The 19,551-nt window shown below is 39.8% G+C and overlaps 1 protein-coding gene across 1 annotated transcript in view; it reads left to right on the forward strand.

Annotated features, from left to right (window-relative positions):
• DSCAM (DS cell adhesion molecule) overlaps positions 1-19,551 on the forward strand; it is a 644,712-nt gene that overhangs the window by 373,889 nt on the left and 251,272 nt on the right. Inside the window, exon 10 of the mRNA XM_032277238.1 lies at positions 12,713-12,832. Coding sequence (XP_032133129.1) covers positions 12,713-12,832 — 120 coding nt within the window. The remainder of the gene's footprint in view (positions 1-12,712; positions 12,833-19,551) is intronic.

Genomic DNA, 19,551 nt, shown 5'->3' on the forward strand with positions numbered 1-19,551 from the left:
AGTTTTAGAAATGTGGTTTTCTTTGCCCATCTATTCTATTTAGCACTAAATTTATCATTATTTTGGAAAGCCATAGCAACATTTTTAAATTAAGCAGAGTATGGGAGTATTTATTCAAAAAAATTAAAATAGAGTAGGCTAACTCGCAGAAAGCATTGGCAGTAATCGCATTGCATCTAAAATGTAAGCATCAGTCTCATTTTGAACTTCTATTCCAGTCACCAAATTCCCATTAAGGCTCACACTCTTCATCTATGAAATAAGCTGCTAGTGTTCTCTGATGTCTATCAAACACAGACATTCTGTGATTTTCATGATTTTCCAAGAGTAGTATACATTAATCTACCATTGCAATATCCATCGACATTGCAAAAGTAACTGTATGAAGTTAAAGATTTATATTGATGTGATTATTTGCATTTTAAAATTCCCCAAATTGTGGTCTCAGAGAAGTTTTTAGGAGAGGAAGGGTTTCTGTAATTTTTCAGGTAGTGGAGATGGCTCTTTCTTGAGCAGGAGATTCTCATGTCCTCCTTCAGTCCTTAATCCTTGTCTCCTTGATACCTCTTCTTCCTTTTTGACTGGGAAGAAATGCATTTTTTTTTAAATCTACTTGCCAGTGAAAGGAAGTGACACAGACTTAGAAGTCATAGGAGGAAACTAACATTGTATTTCGGAAAGAAAAAATCCCCAGGTGAATAATTTGGAAAATATATATTCAGTTAGACACAAACTAAACATACTCATGACATTTTTCTCATTTCTCCCTTGCACTTTAGAGTGGAAGAATTGGGATACTTGATTTATTTCCCAAATGTTGACAGATAAATTAAAAAGTGGGGCAACCTAGTATCTGTTTCCCAAGAATTTTCTTATAAACAGACTTGACTCTTACCATGGTTGTGAAGGGCATAGTAGCACATCAGCCTGCTTTCTATGTAATCTGCTCTGAAGGATCCAGGTCAGGAATCTGAAATGTCAGATAAAAATGTACTGGGATGCTTTTTGTACCACTTGCCCTTGCAGAAAAGGCAACCACAAGTTTTTAACCAAGGCAAAGGTCAGATGAGCTGAAACTGAGCCTAGCTATTTGGAATAATGTAGCTGATCATAATATGATTAATGTCTCTATGTGATTGTTCTTCAAATATGTTAAATAAGCTTTAGTGAAATTAATATTAAATCACCAGTGAGATAGTGCAGCCTAGAGGAAGAAAATGTGCTTCATACACAGGTCAGTGTGATTGGAGGAATAGGCAGGGACAAGGTGGTGTGGGGCTGAGGTTCTCAATCCAGATGCTTCTGTAGAATCTCCTAGGAGGTTTAAGAAAACACTGAGGTGCATTTTTTGGTCCCATCCTAAACCAATTAAATCAGAATCTTTGCGGGGTAAATCCATCTTCCAGCTCTGTGGGGAATTGTTCTTTCTTCCTCCTCCCCCAAAAAATCACTAGTTATTAATTCTCAAACTTTGTTATACATTCAGATTGCAAAGGGAGCTCTAAAAAGATGGATATTGTTTATAACCTGGTGTCATTGCAGCGAGGGCCTGATTAGATGAGCTTCAGAAAAGAAAGAAGGCAAATGTGCAGGAACTCAGAAAACACAACTATTTTTGTGTTTTTAGGAATTGTGCTATCATAGGAGGCAGTGAAATGGAGACAAAGTTGGAAACGAACATGGGGCAAGGGCAGGTATTATTTTTAAGACCGGAGACTTTACAGCACGCTAATCTGCTTATGACAATGAGCTGGTAGAGAGGAAAAAATATTTGGCAACACGAAGAGGAGGTTATTACAGGATCAAAGTCCTTGAGTTAGTGAGTGCAAAATTCTTTGTACCAGTGCAGTAGTATGTTCGAAGTAGGATAATAAGAACCATGCTGTGAAGCTCCAGTAGGTAGCACCTACAGAAATGATTGAAAATTATAGAAAGGTGGATGTTTTGGGTCAAAGAAGTGGAAAAACAAAAATTATCTAATGGAACCATCACAGAGTAATAGGTGACACATTTATCTTCCTACTACAAATGAACTATAAAATGGGACTAATATCTATAAAGAACTGCTTTCAGGAACAAAAAGAAGTGCATGAAGTGAACTCCAATGCTCTAGAGCCAAAGTAAATCACAGTGATCTTGGCAGGTAGAGAAAACAGAGAGAGAAATTTTAAAATACTGAGATGATTACTGGGGTATTAAAGGACAAACTACTGGAGATTTGAGAGATGTTCAAAGAAAGATCTCTGGAAATCTGTACAGGGATCCTTTGCAATTTCAGCGGAATACTGTTTACTGTGCTGAATGCTAGCAGAAGTCACATATTGCTTGGGAATGCTGGAATTCTAACTAGCCAGAATAGGGGAATTCAGCTGCTGTCTCAGAAAGGCCACATACTAGGAATAGGGCTGATCTCACCCCAGAATAAGGGATAGTGTAGGCCAGCCCTAACAAAGCCTGAGAAGATTTTTGACAAGATAAAACTTCTCCACTAGTAAGTATTTTTTTATTGTTGTTATTATGTATTAGCCCAACTAAAATTATACAGTGAGTTTGTAGCACTCCTAGTATAGCACTAGAACCCAGGTCTTTTTCCCCCCCATTTATTTATTTTATTGCATTTTAGGTTTTGGGGTACATGTGAAGAACATGTAAGATTGTTGCATAGCTACACATGTGGCAGTGTGATTTGCTGCCTTCCTCCCCATCACCTACATCTGGCATCTCTCCCCTTGCTATCTCTCCCCACCTCCCCACCCCCCACCATCCCTCCCTTATTTCCCCCCAACAGACCCCAGTGTGTAGTGCTCCCCTCCCTGTGTCCATGTGTTCTCATTGTTCAACACCCACCTATGAGTGAGAACATGCGGTGTTTGATCTTCTGCTTTTCTGTCAGTTTGCTGAGAATGATGGTTTCCAGGTTCATCCATGTCCCTACAAAGGACACAAACTCATTGTTTTTGATGGCTGCATAATATTCCATGGTGTATATGAGAACTAAAACAGATTTACAAGAAAAAAACTAACAAGCCCATTCAAAAGTGGGCAAAGGATATGAACAGACACTTCTCAAAAGAAGACACACATGAGGCCAACAAACATATGAAAAAATGCTCATCATCACTGGTCATCAGAGAAATTCAAATCAAAACTACATTGAGATACCATCTCACACCAGTTAGAATGGCGATCATTAAAAAATCTGGAGACAACAGATACTAGAGAGGATTTGGAGAAATAGGAACACTTTTGCACTGTTGGTGGGAGTGTAAATTAGTTCAACCATTGTGGAAGACAGTGTGGTGATTCCTCAAGGACCTAGAAATAGAAACTCCATTTGACCCAGCAATCCCATTACTGGGTATATATCCAAAGGATTACAAATCGTTCTACTATAAGGACATGTGCACACAAATGTTCATTGCAGCTCTGTTTACAATAGCAAAGACCTGGAACCAACCCAAATGCCCATTGATGATAGACTGGACAGGGAAAATGTGGCACATATCCACTAGTAAGTTAATTGTGTGCAAGAACAACATTTGACGTTAAACAGGAAGACAACAAAATCCAGACCCCCAACAGCACGGTGTATCCACGATGTGCGGCATGCAGTAAATGCAGGCACACCTCATTTCTTTTTTTTACTGCGACATGCAGTAAATGCAGGAACACCTCATTTCTTTTTTTTATCATGACATGCAGTAAATGCAGGCACACCTCATTTTATTGCACTTTTCTTTTGTTTTGAGACAGAATCTCGCTCTGTTGCCCAGGCTGCAGTGCAATGGCCAGATCTCTGCTCACTGCAACTTCCACCTCCTTGTTCAAGTGATTCTCCTGCCTCAACTTCCCGAGTGGCTGGGATTACAGGCATGTGCCACCACTCCCAGCTAATTTTTGTATTTTCAGTAGAGATGAGGTTTCACCATGTTGGCCAGGCTGGTCTTGAACTCCTGGCTTCAAGTGATCCACGCACCTTGGCCTTCCAAACTCCCAAAGATTACAGGAGTGAGCCACCATGCCTGACCACACTTTGCTTTATTGTGCTTCCCAGATATTGCATTTTTAAAATACAAATTGAAGGTTTGTGGCAATCTTGCATTGAGCAAGTCTATGGGGACCATTATTTTCCAACAGTATGTGTTCACTTCATGTCTGTATGTCATGTTTTGGTAATTCTTTTAACACTGCAAACTTTTATTATCATTATTATTATGTCTGTTAGGGTGATTGGTAATCAGTAATCTCTGATGTTACTATGATAATGTTACTATTATAATTGTTTAGTAGCCATATGAGATGGCAAACTTACTTGATAAATGTTGTGTTTGCTCTGACCACTACCACCCAACCATTTTCTAGTCTCCATTTCTCAGCTTCCCTATCTCCTGAGGCACAACAGTATTAAAATTAGGCCAGTGAATAGTCCCACAACGGTCTCCAGGGTTCAAGTGAAAGGAAGAGCTTCACATCTCTCGCTTTAAATCGAAAGATAGAAATAATTACATTCACTGAGGAAGGCATGGCGAAAGCCAAGATAGGCTAAAAGCTGGGCTGCTTATGCCAAATGGTTAGCCAAATTTTAAACACAAAGGAAAAGTTCTTGAAGGAAATGAAAAATGTCACTCCAGTGAACATACAAATGGTAAAGTGAAACAGCCTCATTGCTAATGTGGAGAATGTTTAAGTGGCATAGATTAAAAAAAAAAAAAGAAAGAAAAAGAAAAAAAAAGAACAGTCACAACTTCCCTTAAGTTAAAGCTTGATCCAGGGCAAGGCCCAAACACTTCTATTCTATGAAGGTTGAGTGATGTGAGGAAGCTGCAGAGGAAAAGTTTCACATAGGTTCATTGTAAAACTTAGCACATTGTTTGGTAGCCTGGGTCACTGGAAGATTTGTAAATACTTGATCTGAAATAAATTAGCTGTTGTCATGAGGAAAATATAAGAAAACAAAAGCAAAACCTCAAAAGCAAAAACCTCTTAGCTGTTACGTATAAGCCAATAAGAGCCAAATCTCATAGCGCTTATGACAGTGAATTGATGATTTCCCTGATAGCCTGCTCAGTGGAGTGACCTTGGCATTGATGAAGTCATTAGAAATAAAGCATTAGGCTTAATGACGGAGCACTCCTGCCCTTTGCTTCCTGTTGTGATCTGTGCACCACTCACAGGAAAGCACCATCACAACAGCTTCTATCTGTGATTCCAAAGGAGAGCTATTTTCTCACACTTTTTCATATCCTGTGATGGGTCCATGGTTTCTGGCTTTTAATAGTGAACTGCCATATAGAGAAACAAATGCATACCTAAAAGGCCTACCGTTGACAGGAGAAATGAAAACTATAAAAGGTTGCTATTTTATTGCTGCCTATTGATCCAATTTTTGATATCATTCTCATGCTGTGATTTTAATTCATTCATTCTTATACAAAATATTTGTTAAACATCTATTTTATCACATATGTTGTTCTGAGTGCCGAAGATAACATGGTGGTCAAAATAAAGACACCAAGTCTCTGCCCCATAAGACTCAAATTCTAGTGGCGGGAAGAGATAATGAACAGTGTCGGATATCCATAAGTACTATGAAAAGTAAACGTGTGATACACAGATTGAGAAAGAAGGGGATGAAAATAGTATTTTAGGTAGGCTGGGTGGGAGAAGGCTTTCTGGAGAGATCTTTGGACAGAGACTTGACTAAAGTGAAGGCGTATATCCTGGGGAATTGTAGGAAGTGAGTTCCAAGCAGAGAGACCAACAAGTCTGAAGACTGAGTCTAAAATAAGTTTTGTCTGTTCACAGCACAGCAAGAGGCCCAAGGTGCCTCCTGTTCAGTAAGAAAAGACCGAAAGTGCAAGGCAGAGAGATAAGCAGGGGCCAGACCATCTATTTTCAGAGCGATGGGAAACCAACAGATTTAATTTTCAGTGTTGTAAATTAAATCTGACCTAGATTTAGGCCAAGTCCTATTTCAACTAAATGTCATCAAGTAGAGAATGGTGGTATTTATCCATGCACCCTCTTCCACCTCTACCAAATGGCTTTCAGTTCCCTTACCTTCATTAAAACTGGATTTCTGCCCAGGTTTACAGCTAGGGAAACCTAAGTCCATTCTTTGGAAATATATGGCAACTTAGAAGGCATGACTTCCAAACAAAAAATACTGGACTATGTTAAAACTAGAAAAGTGCCTGTCTTATTATAACTATAGTTTTCTTTCTTTAAAAATAAAACAACAGAAATAATCCCCCATACACACACATACAAAATAAACAGGTCAAGGCAAAGACCGCTGTATTTTAAACAACCCTCATTTTAGGCAATACCAGCAATAAACTTCCTCAAAGAAACCCATTTGAAACTCCAGATACCCTCAGCCTACGGGGATCTCATGACAAGATTTTGGTGTTTTAGAATGTATATAAATTGCTCTTTTGAAGGACACAGGAGTGCTGGTTACATGTACATAATTATGATTCAGAGAAATGTTTGGCAAGATTAGCCATATTGCCTCTTGGAAATGTGATATAATTATGTAGTTGAAACTATTCATCTCTTTAATCATTCCTTCTCCCCACTGGAAAAACCACTCTGTATTAGTCCATTTTCATGTTGCTGATAAAGACATAGCCAAGACTGCTGGCTAATTTATAAAGAAAAAGAGGATTAATGGACTCATAGTTCCACGTGGCTGAGAGGTGAAAGCCATATCTTACATGGTGGCAGGCAAGAGAGAGCTTGTGCAGGGGAACTCCCCTTTATAAAACTATCAGATCTCATGAGACTTATTTACTATCATGAGAACAGTACAGGAAAGATCCACCCCCGTGATTAAATTAGGTCCCACTGAATCTCTCCCACAACACATGGGAATTGTGGGAGCTACAATTGAAGATGAGATTTTGGTAGGGAGACTGCCAAACCATATTATGCTCTATTGGAAAACCAACTATATTGGCAAGCAGGCTCACCACAATATAGCAAATAATATACCAATAAAATTAGTGTCATACTAATAAAAGCAAATCAAAATATCATCTTTAAAAAAGGAAACCAACAGCTTTGGGGAATTATACGCCGAGACAATATAGAGTATTGGTGGTTGTTATGTTCTATCATAAGATTTGGCCTAAATGGCAACAGTCCCAAAAGCTTCACATCCTTCCATCTCAGGTTCTGTTTCTTGTTGGACAGAGTCCTCCTATGGAGCTATCTTCTGCTGTCCCTCAGATGGCACTTCCATTGGGTCCATTCTAGTAGAATACCTTGGGCTTTGGGGTCACCCTGATTTGAGTTATTAACTTAGTCATGCTCCATTTTGCTAGTCTATAAAACTGAAATAATAACATTCATTTATTCATGTGTGCTTTCAACAAATAGTTGCAGAGTGCCTTCTGTACTCCAGGTCTGTGCTATGGGCTGGGATACAATGGTCTGTGAGAAAGGAATGGCTCTTCTTCTCATAGCGTGTACAGCCTAGTATGGGGGACAGGCAATAAAACAGCAATACCAAACGAGTGTAATAAAGGTTATGGTAAGTAATTCAGGATTCAGTACTTAATCTTACCCACAGCATCAGAAGAAAGGTACCTGACTAAGTGAGTTCTAAGCTAGGATGCAAATAATGAGTGGGAACTTATTAAACAAAGATATGAAGAAGTCTGTGTGAAGACCCAGCAGCAAGAACAGTCTCGGGGACTGGATAACAGACAGCATTTTAGAATGGTTGAGGCAAGGCCTACAAGAAGAGAATGTCACAAAATGTAACTGGAAACCAGGGGTTCAAGTCATAAAAATCCTTTAAAATATCCCAAGAGTCTGGATTATACCAAAGGGCAATGGGAATATGGGATGCTTTTAAAGAAGGAAGTCACATCGTCCAATTTGTGTCTCAGATCCTTTAAGGTCACTATGTGAAGAATGAATTCAAGTGGGACAGCTGGTGGCAGGTAGAACAGTTGGGGGCTAAGAAATTCAAATAAGAGACACTATGGTCCTTGTCTTAGATTGGGTTCCCTTGAAAGTAGAGTGTGAGGTTCAGAATTGGCTGGGAGGTTATTTATTAGGGATGTCATTCCTGGATCCCAGAATGGAAAGAATAAAATCAGAAAGGGAGAAAAAAATCAATAAAAGTTGCTTTAATGAGCTGGTTGCTGCTATGGGCAACTGGAGCTCATTTCTACTGGGAGCCCTCTAAGGAATCACGTAGAATAATGGTTCTTGAAGTGTGGTCTCTGTACCAGCAGCTTCAGCATCGCCCGGGAGCTCATTAGAAAGGCAGAATCTTGGATTCCACCCCAGACCTACTGAGTCAGAATCACTGGAGACAAGGTTCAGCAATGTGTGGTTTAATCAGCTCTTCAGGTGATTCTGATGCCCTGTAATGTTTGAGAAGTGCGGGCATAGAACAGGCCTCATAATTGCCCCACTGGATTGGAGGAAAGAGAGGCAGAGGCAGAGAATTTATACCCTGACTCCTGTCCCTCGGGATGGACAATTGTTTTTCACATGTCAGGCTTGCACCAGTTAGGTGGCTAAAGGATCATGGCTTCAGAGAAGGCCTGAGACAGCAAAGAAAGGGACCCATGCCCTTAATGCAGTGTTCTGGCAAAGTGTGTAGAGGTGGAGCTGTCCACCACAGAGGTGCTGAAGTCGAGTGGACAGAGGGGCTGTGGCCCTTTCCCACATAACCAGACTACTCACTGTGACTGGGGTGTGGCAGTGGAGATGAAGAGAACTTGAGGATACGTTTTCAAGAAATAATCATCAGTACCCGATAAAAAGAGATAAAAGAAGAAGATATGAAAGGAAATTCCGTTTATCTTTTTTGAGGACCTTAATGGATGGTGGACAGGAACAGGTACCATTTTGGAAGCCTGAGTTAGAAGTACCTGTGATATAAGCTAGTGATGCGGGATATGGCACTCCACATACCAAAGGAAGATAAAGGCAATCATCGCGATGGGAATGGGTGAAATAGCTCAGGAGGTGTGTTGAGTAAGTTGTGGAGAACATTGAAGACAGCTCCCTGAGAAGTAGGAGAGGGGAGCACTGGGAGATCCTCTCTTTAATCAACAAGGAAAATAAGAATTGTCTTGACAGAAATTTTGGAAGGGGCCAAAGGAAGGAACTGGGAGTATCTGAAACACACTGAGTACTCAGGAAATGCTCACTTTCATTACTAAGTGACTTGTCGTGAGGGGCTTCTGCTTCTTTTAGGACAATTTCTTAGGCTGCCATTTTGTAAAAAAAAAAAAAAATCTAGGTCAAGTATTAATAATAGTTTCTTTAAAACAGATCTCCACCTTTTAAAAAATAAACTGCTGCTTACTTTTTTAAAAATTGGGAACTATGTTGTCCCTAGGGATAATGGTCATTCCCAGTGCTTAGAGCATGTGAGAATGATGTCATTAGTTACATGTTAAACACTGGGTCTTGATTCAGACACTCCTCTGCCCTGAAATTTTAATCTTAGCTGGTGCTGCAGCTGTCTCAAAGTGACATCAACCCCCAAGGGACCATATGCCTGTTGTCTTCACATGAGGCTCTGGGTAGGCAAAGGAATTTGTTTAGAAACTTACTACAACTTTTCCCAGGAATCTGTTACCTCTAATTTTGCAAAACTCAACCCAAGCACATCCTTAAGGTGTCAGATCTGAAGGGTGTGACCTCAGGTCTTCTTGGTATTGTAAGTATATTGATGTTTCCAGTCTTATAATTCTTATTGTAACTCACAAGTTCACTTTTATGAAAGGTACCTACATATTGACTGGTACGTGATAAGAAATCACTTAGGGACTGAATATTTAAATTCATGACAGTCTTCTGTCAACATTGAAGGAAATATTTATGATTTGGCTTATTCATGCACTTGGTAAAATACAGCATTTTTTTTCAAGGTGGTCTCAAGTTGCATGGTATATCAGCCAAAGGTCAAATATCTGAACTGTTAATTATTCTCTTTGCTATAAAAATTAAGAAGTTCACTTACTGCTGACGCTTCTTTCTTAGGTCTTCACACCACTGTATATCATTGGGGTATCTGAGGAGAGAGTTACAGTCTATGAGAAGAGGTGTACATAGGAAATCTCCTGGCTACTTTTACCCAGATCAGAAACAGTTTTTAAATATATAGGATAGTTATTCTAATTTAGGGACCATTTTCATCCATAACTACCTTATACTTACAATGTATCAACGGTTGTTTCTCATATAAACTTTTATGAGATTTTGAGGAACATTTTGTTGGATTAGAACCAAATTGAGGGAAGGGGTCATGGATCAACTATAAATTTGACATGCTTCCAGAGGAAATGCAAGAGATTTTCTGCCTGTCCATTTGATGAGCAATTTCTTGCTTTTGGCAGAACTTGAGCCAAATAGAGCACAGAATGAGGATGGCTGCAGATTTCCCTCTCACCCCAGGGAGAATGATTTTGGCATATCTTCAACTTTGTCACCCACCCTTGAGGTTGACTGGTAACTTTTACTAGGAAACTTTCTCTATATAATCTCTACCATATTTATTTAAGATAATTTTCTCACCTGGAAACAGTCATTCTTTATTATCTTATTTTAAATGTATTTATGTTTTCTTAGCTACAGTTGTCTCTGAAAACTATCTACATGAGGTAACATTGCTTCTTAGTTAAGCAATATCTCAGAGACCCATTGGCTGTGTAAATTATTTATTTCATTTGCAAGTTGGGAACTTTTCTCATTAAAATATGTCAAAGCTAAACATACCTGCATTTACTAAATTAACCAACACTCCTACAGCACTTAATATCTCCACTGTTTTGAGAACTTTTCTAATCTTAATTTATTCAATCTTCATAACAATCCTTAAAAATGAGTTCCATAATTATCTCCAATATTCAGATAAGAAACCTGAGACCAAGAGCCATTTTATGGTTTGAACAAAATTGCCCAACAGGAAATATCAGAGCTGGACATCAGGCCAATGTATTTAACACTTGGCTTTATGCTAGTAGCCATTATTTTCTGGTGCTTTTTCATTTGTAAATCTTTCTACAGAAAGCAAGGCTAGAAAATTAAAAGCAATGTTGTCTCCAGAAACACTGCAGTGAATTGCATCTCCAGCTGCTTCTTGTATCTTGACATTTTTCCTTCCTCCTTTGCTATTTTATGGCCAAAGTGACCTCCACCTTGGCTCAGACCATTTTAACATGCTTCTAAGCCCCTTGCTAACATAGGCCCTAACCATCTTCTTAGCCCATCGTATGTGGTGGCTGGAGTTCCTATCTACCTCTAGCACATGGACCCACATTTATGTCTTAAAATTAGGAATTCTGGTTCTTGCAAGGCTGACAATATTAGCCTTACCAAGAATTTCCAAGTATTTACTATATGGTGTAGATAATTCCTCACCTCTCACATGGTTTATGACTGCCTCATTGAAAGTCTACCCTGTAATGAATCGTTCATCTGCTGGGAAAGATTTGGGGACTGGAATACTTTCAGATGCTACCTTTCCTAGGATAATGCATGTCTTCTTTCTAAGAGATGTGACGCATGTTAAAATCCTAATGGCTTATCTCAAATAATATGCTTATGCACCAAATAAATAAATAAATATATATATGTGTGTGTGTGTGTGTGTGTGTGTGTGTGTGTGTGTGTGTGTGTAGAGAGAGAGAGAGATGGAATCTCTGTCACCCACGCTGGAGTGGAGTGGCACGATCTCGGCTCACCACAACCTTCGCCTTCTGGGTTCAAGCAATTCTCCTGCCTCAGCCTTCCGAGTAGCTGGGATTACAGGTGTCCGCCACCACACCTGGCTAATTTTTTAATATTTTTAGTACAGATGGGGTTTCATCATATTGGCCAGGCTGGTCTCGAACTCCTGACCTTGTGATCCACAAACCTCGGCTTCCCAAAGTGCTGGGATTACAGGCATGAGCCACTGCACCTGGCTGGCAGATATGTTTTAAGTTAAGTCATGTTTATGTTTTAGGTAAGGATGAGTCTTTTCAGCATCTCACAACATTCACCAGATAAGCAGTCACTTAATATCTTATTTATTATAGGCACACTAGAAAACCTTCATGGTACCTCACTACAACGGTTCTCCATAGTCCCCCTTGGGCCTGCCATGGTGCTGACACCAGGCATAACTGTTTATGTGTCCTCACCAGAATTTTGGGAAAAGTTCAGTCCCACATTGTATTCTTTATTGCCTTTAGGGGGTAACTATTATTTCTCCCTTTGTCTCCTCTTAGAGGAAAAATCAGCATCAAATGTTTTGACCAGTTCACACCCAAAATGAATACTTATCTTTGATAATTACTATTTAAGCCACAAATATATATTTGATCTGTTCTTTAAATGGTGATTCTGATTCAAATTTCCATTGAGTAAATTCCTGTATATTTTTGATAACACAATCAAAAGCAACATGTTCCCTTCCTTTGGTTTAGTCAAACTTCCTCCCTGGAGGCCAGTTTTTCCTAGTGCAAAGGGCTTTTACCTGCGACAAAAGCTCATTGATATGAATCAGAAAATGTTTCAGCAGTGAGATTGCTGCCTTAATTTGTCCCAAACTGCCAATAGTGTTTTTATTGTCCCATGCACATAGAACAGTATTCATATTTTAATGTTCCTTAAAATGATTCAGTTTCTTAAAAATCACACCTTTAATCAGTTTTTGGTCTAGTCTTAATTGCTGGTGATATTTCTCTCTTTTCAGTTCCTCCCAAATTTGTGGTTCAGCCACGGGACCAGGACGGGATTTACGGCAAAGCTGTCATCCTCAATTGTTCTGCTGAGGGTTACCCGGTACCTACCATCGTCTGGAAATTCTCTAAAGGTATGGAGTTACTTGATCTGCTTGTTACCTGCCAAACAAATGCTATGTTCTAAATGATTGGATGAGCATTTCTAGATTCCCAGAGAGGTTTCTTGGAAGTAGATATGTACATGTTTCCACCAAGCCTATCATTGTCTCACAGGCATTCCTAGTCGTCTACCTAGGTGTTTTTATTCAGACTGACACTGTGTCTGTTCCACATAACGTGCCCTTGGAAAGACCTCAAAGGGATGGAAGGTCATTCATGCAGGTTGTTTCAGCACTTAGGAGGTCCTACCTTGCCCACCTGTGTTACATATCCATGGTCTCACCACTGCACACTCGCACATGAAGAGATGTGACTTTAAATTGTGAGAACTACTGATAGCTGGGAAATTATTTACCCAGTATTCAGATATATGAATCGGCTTAGAAAGTTAAAGATAATATCATTGATTGTTTTATTCCCTTGATTACCTTAGAATATACACATTACACATCATCCCCTTGGTATGCTCTTTTTAAAAACAAACACACCCAACCAATGTCCTGTTGTGAGGGTCTCATGTTCCCTGCTTCTACTCCTAATCATGTTTCCTCTTCTAATGCAGAGAGTAGCTCCTAGGTTTTAGGTTTTCCACAAGTAGAAATGTATAACATGGAAACGAAGGGTGGAATCATTTTAGACTTTGGAAAAATAATTTCTGTTCATTTGATTAGTTTCTTCAGAAAGCTTTCTTAACAGTACTTGCAAACATATTGGAAGTTGTCTTTCTTTTCTCGTTTAGACACTTGAATTCAGTTCTGTATTTATTAATACAAAAAAGTTTAGGGCCAAATATGTATTGGTGAGATCAAATAATCAGTCAATCACGATCTTTTTTTCCAACAGTCTAAAACATAGCATCTAAGTTTAATTATTGTGAGGTATTTGTATTCTTGTTGACTTAATCATGGTTTATACTCTAGATGTTTCTTTTTAAAATAGCATGCTGAGGCCAGGTATGGTGGCTCATGCCTATAATCCCAGCACTTTGGGTGGCCAAGGCAGGTGGATCACCTGAGGTCAGGAGTTCTAGACCAGTCTGGCCAACAAGGAGAAGCCCTGTCTCTACTAAAGATACAAAATTAGCCAGGCATGATGCTGCATGCTTGTAATCCCAGCTACTTGGGAGGTTGAAGCAGGAGAATTGCTTGAACCCAGGAGGTGGAGGTTGCAGTGAACTGAGATCCCGCCATTGCAATCCAGCCTGGGCAACAAGAGCAAAACTCCATCTCTAAAATAAAATAAAATAAATAGCATGCTGCATTTTCTCATTATGAGAACAACAATGATCAAAGGAAAAACAAATGGTACCTTTGTTGCAACCCTCCTGCTATATGTCTTTTGAGAAGGAAGGTAAAGAACAGGGGAACAGGGTGCTAGACACTGATAGGGAGAACAACTAAATATTTTTAAATCCCTGAGGCGACTCCCCTGTCACACAGCACATCCACTGTCCATGTGAAAAGGACTTCTTCAAAAATAAAAGCCTGTTATTCGGAGTCTCTGCCCCCGTGACTTTTTATTTCCTGCCATATTTGAAGCTCCATCGTACATTATTACATGGAAACAGATAAACAGCATAAATTTAGTTTCCATCAAGATGCGTATTTGATATTATGGACATTTTCCATGACATTTGCCTTCTTCGACATTATTTTTAATGCTCGTCATTATACAGGTGTTCTCTCTCTCTCCCTGACGGTGTTTAAAGTTTTCACTCCCATAAATACTGCAGCAAATGAACACTCCTGTATTTTAATTCAACATGCATAAGTGTAAGTGAAGTAAAATGGCACCAGCCATATAGAAGGCTCTTACTCTGTACTGCGTAAGGGCACTTAGGCCACCAACAGTGTGGGTGGGTGTATGTGGCCCAGCATCCTCACCAACTAGATAAGATCTTTAAAAAAAAAAATAGTCTTTACAACCTGATGGTTGAAAATGCCTTCTCACTTTAATTTGCATACTTAGATTGTAAAAGTTGTGTGATATGTTTTATCTTATGTTAACTGACCACTTCTACTTCTCCTTTGGGAAATTTCTTATTCATGTTACTTGCTCACTTATCTCTATTTCTTTTTATTTGATAGTATTTCTACATAGATTAAATAATGCTTCCTCTGTCTTGGATATTACTGACATTTATCCCTTCTTACCACTAGTTTAAAAATTAAGTTGTAGTAGTAGCTTTTTTGTCTTTAAATTTCATATGCAATATCAAGTTATCAAAGAAAAAAAATTAGAAATTGCAATTTTTGAAAAAGTTAAATACCCCCAAAATAACATCACTCAAACATAACCAAAGATAATTGCTGCAAACATTTTTTGTCTCTAGCCTCTCAGTCCTGTACCCAAGCAATTGTATACCCATAGACACACATTACACATTTTTAAAGTTTTCGATCATATGATTGTTGCTAGCTTATAATCTTCTTTCTTCGGTTAACAATATGCTATGTATGTCTTGCCGTAACAACAAATATGGTGGTTAATATGACATTTTAATGTCTGTGTGATGTTTATCTTAGCCCATCAGTAATTACATCTATCTAATTACTTTAGTTAAGATTGAGTTCATCCACTTAAATTTACAAGAGTTTATTTTTCTCATAAGAAAACTCTGGGTGTAGACAGCTCAGGACTAGTTTGTTGGCTTGGCTAAGTCATCAGGTGCCCAAACTCCTTATGTGTTAGGAAGAGTTCTGCCTCTCCTAGCAGCATTCCTCATTACCAAATGATGGCCACCAAGCTGTAGTGTCATCTTCCTTTCATATTTCCCTGGAGGAGGAAGAGCAAAGAGAGATGGCTGCCCCTCCCACATGAGTCACTTCCCTTTAAGGTCCTTTCCAGAATGTGCATCACAGAAGAATTTTGCCAGCACCTCCCTGGATCACTGGCCAGGTCGCCCCTGGCTATAAAGGGTCTGTAAGCCATCATGGATATAATGTGTGTTATTTCCCTAAGTCAGAGGGAGAGTTGGATACTTGCCAACTAGATATCTTCAACGCTACTGTTGAATGTCATATTTTTGAGTTTTGCCAGTTTTTCTCTTAGAAAAATATAATAATGACTTCTATCACATTTATCTTTGTGTTCGTTTTTCCCTGGGGATAAATTTCTGTAAGTAGAGGTGCTGGCTCAAAATTAAATAATTTTTATGACTTTCAATATGTATTGATGATTTGCCAGCATTGTATTCATTTACGTATCCCACCTCAGTTTGCAGTAGTATATGTCACTTATAACCAAAATAATATGAATATTAGGCTTTTCTTTTTTTACATTTTCCAACCTGACAGAGAAGCAATGTATATTGTTATTTTAATTATGCAAGTAATAAATCTACTACTTAAGATAAATTTAGCCTCGCTTATGGCACATGTTTTCTTTCACTGAAATGATCACTAAGAGCTGAAGTGCAGCTCCCTTATAAATGACAAAACTGTGTAAACAAAATGGATTCAGCTTGTTTCCTTGAAAGATGCAACAATTTAATTCAGGGAAGGGAGAATTCCAGGGTAAATCACTGCAGTTTAAAGGTAGTTATTGCAGAAATGAAACAGTCTTTGCTAAAAAATAATGTCATTACATTTTTGACCTTGCATCTAGCTACACAAAGTCTAAGACATTCAATTCTATTTCTCAATTTTGTTTTTTACATGAACAAATGAGGCCTCTTGTCTAAAAGAGATTTTAAAAAACAGAAATCAGGGCTTCATTCGACGGTAGATCTTACCTGTACTCCCAGAGGTCCACAGCTTAATGCCATTCTCCAACCTGTATGTCACTTACAGTGGGGGGAAAATAGTTCCAGTCGTTGTCCTGAGGACCAGGGCCGTCTCCTTGTTACCTGCCGAGGAGCAAAGCGGGACTGCAAATGCAAGAGAATAGACGACACACCAGCCTGGGACCTGGCCTGGGCCTCCTTTGCTCTCTCTGGCTGCCCTTTGACCTCCAGGGATACTTGGTCATGGGAATGCCCACCAAGAAGAATCAGAGCATGCCTGAGGGGGACACTGAGGAAAATGGGGAGTAGTTTGCATTTAAAATAGCATCATCAGCATACCCCAGGAGTAAGTAAAGTCTGAGGAGAGACTTGAAAGACAGATGAGTGCCATCCTCCAGCCCTCAGAGGGACAGCTGAAGGTGAGGGGCCAGCTAGTGCTCAAGTTGGGGGTGGGAAGTGGGGGGTGGGGAAGGTGTTGCTTGGAATGATCCAGGAACACCAAGAAGGATGCTGCAGCTATGGCAGAGTTAGTGAAAGGAGATCCCGGGAGAGGAGACTCCTGCCCTGGGTCCCCATCAATCATTGCAAGGACCTGCCTCTGCCCAGGTGGGATGTGGGCATGGTGAGCATGAAAGTTGTGATGGTGAGGCTGGTGATGCGCTCTCTTCAGCTGCTGCCGTGCAGAAGCCAGAAGTTAGGGGCTAGCTGGGTAATTGAAGAGAGATGGTGTGATCTGCCTCATGCTTTAAAAGGATCACACTGGCATTCTGTTTTGAAAGAGGACTGTGTGGAGGACAGGAATTTCAGCTGGAGAGCTGTTCAGAGGCTTTGGCTAGGATGTGTCTGGGACCAGGGTGACAGCAGTGGAGGAGGGACAACTAGTTGGATTCTGAATGTCTTTGAATGACGGACTTACTATGGGTGTGACAGAAAGGGGGGAAACCCCAGGCAATGAGGAGGATGGAAGTGCCGATGACAGATAGGATGCCTCCAGGAGGGCAGATCCGTGGCTGGGGTAAGATCAGTGTTTTAGGCTCGTGTCTTTGCGGACACAGCTGTCAATTTCCAGTATGTGCAATGATAGTTTTCCAAATATTCTACTTTTTTGATGAATATTTTCTACATCGTCAGGGCTTAGATCCTCTGTGTTCTATTCTGCATCTGTGTGCCCAACTTTTCCAATCATCTCAGTTCTATGTTAGATTGATTGTGTGCTCAGTATGAGTTATTTGGCCATAGTGAGGAATATTTCATCCTCTTTCTGGTTTGCAATGGTTGTTCCTCACCTTTTTATACCCAAAGGACAGAGTATATGGTAGGATATTGGTGGCTCACACTATCTCCTTGGACGGAGCACAGGCTTCCTGATTTCCCTGCAGAAGGAATTTAATTTTTTGCTTGTCTGCACCAAAGAGCTGACTTTGAAGTCTAGTTAATTTTTTTTCTTTTTTTTTGAGACGGAGTCTTGCTCTGTCACCCAGGCTGGAGTGCAGTGGCTTGATCTTGGCTCACTGCAACCTCTGCCTCCCAGGTTCAAGCGATTCTTCTGCCTCAGCCTCCCGAGCTGGGACTACAGGTGTGCACCACCATGCCCAGCTAATTTTTTTATTTTTAGTAGAGACAGGGTTTTACCATGTTGGCCAAGCAGGTCTTGAACCCCTGAAACTTGTAATCTGCCGGCCTCAGCCTCCCAAAGTGCTGGGATTACAGGCGTGAGCCACCACGCCTGGCCCAAAATCTGGTAAATTTACAGCCTGTATTTTGATGTTTTCTATTTGGGGTCAATTTTCCCATAGATGTGGTACATCTATTTAATATGTAGATTCGGGTTATCTTTAAAAAAATTTTTTTCCCATGAATTGTATCTCTAAGTATTTGTTCTCTTCCCTGCTTTCATTTTCTTCTTCAGGGTCACCAACTGTGGTTCCATCAGATTATCACCTATCCTCTGTAACTGTCATTTTCTCTCTGGCTTTTCTTAACTCATTTATTTCCATTTTAACTTGTTCGATATTTTTTTATTTCTGTCCTCCATGTCTTTTCCCCAGCAAGGCCTGTTCTTCTTTGTGCCCACTCCAGTTCTGCCTTCACTGGTCTGAGTTTATATTTTTTCTCCTTCTTTCTCCAGCTCTGCCAGCTCACAGTTCACCCTCTTTAGCCATGGCTTTATAGACAAGGGACTGTTTTATTCACAGTCTTCATCTAAGTCGTGATACCTGGTTTCTTGTTTTGTTTCTTTCTTCTATTTTTCTTATTGCATCTTTGCTAGATACAATACAGTATTAAATACACTAGTCTCAAGACCCTCAGTGGATGACTGAACCATTGAGAGCACCAGACCCTACATATACTATGCTTTTTCCTATAAATCTATACCTATGATAAAGTTTAATTTATAAGTCAGGCACAGTAAGAGATTAACACAAATTATTAGTACTAGAATAAAATTATTGTTACAATGTACTGTAATAAAAGCTATGTGAATGTGCTCACTCTATCTCTCAAAATATCTTGTGAGGTTATCCTCACCTATTTTCAGACCGTAGTTGACCTCAGATAGCTTAAACCATGGAAAGTGAAACCGTGGATTGGGGGAACTACTGTACTTACATTTGAAGAAAATCCGCGTCCCCAGAAAAAAAGATTGTTTTGTGCAAATGCCTGATTCCTCAGTTAACCCTACTTCTAAGATTCTAATCCACATCAGGCCTGGGGAAGCACCTACCTGCACCCGGCCTATGCACACTGTTTCCACTGATGGAGGCTTTGCCCTCACCTGTGACCCACTCTGCTGGGGCTTGCTGAAGTTCACAGTGGTGGTCCCAATTCCCTCATCTTCCTGCATGCTCTTCTGCTCAATTACCTTGTGGGTTTCCATTTACCCGCTCCGTAGTTGGAAGTTTAGCTATTTTCTAATTTCATAGGAAATAGAGGTTGTATTTTTCTAGGCTTCTCTCTCCCATTTGC

Source organism: Sapajus apella, unplaced genomic scaffold (genome assembly GCF_009761245.1).
Source record: "Sapajus apella isolate SASKATOON/1434 unplaced genomic scaffold, GSC_monkey_1.0 scaffold8, whole genome shotgun sequence".
NCBI lineage: Eukaryota > Metazoa > Chordata > Mammalia > Primates > Cebidae > Sapajus > Sapajus apella.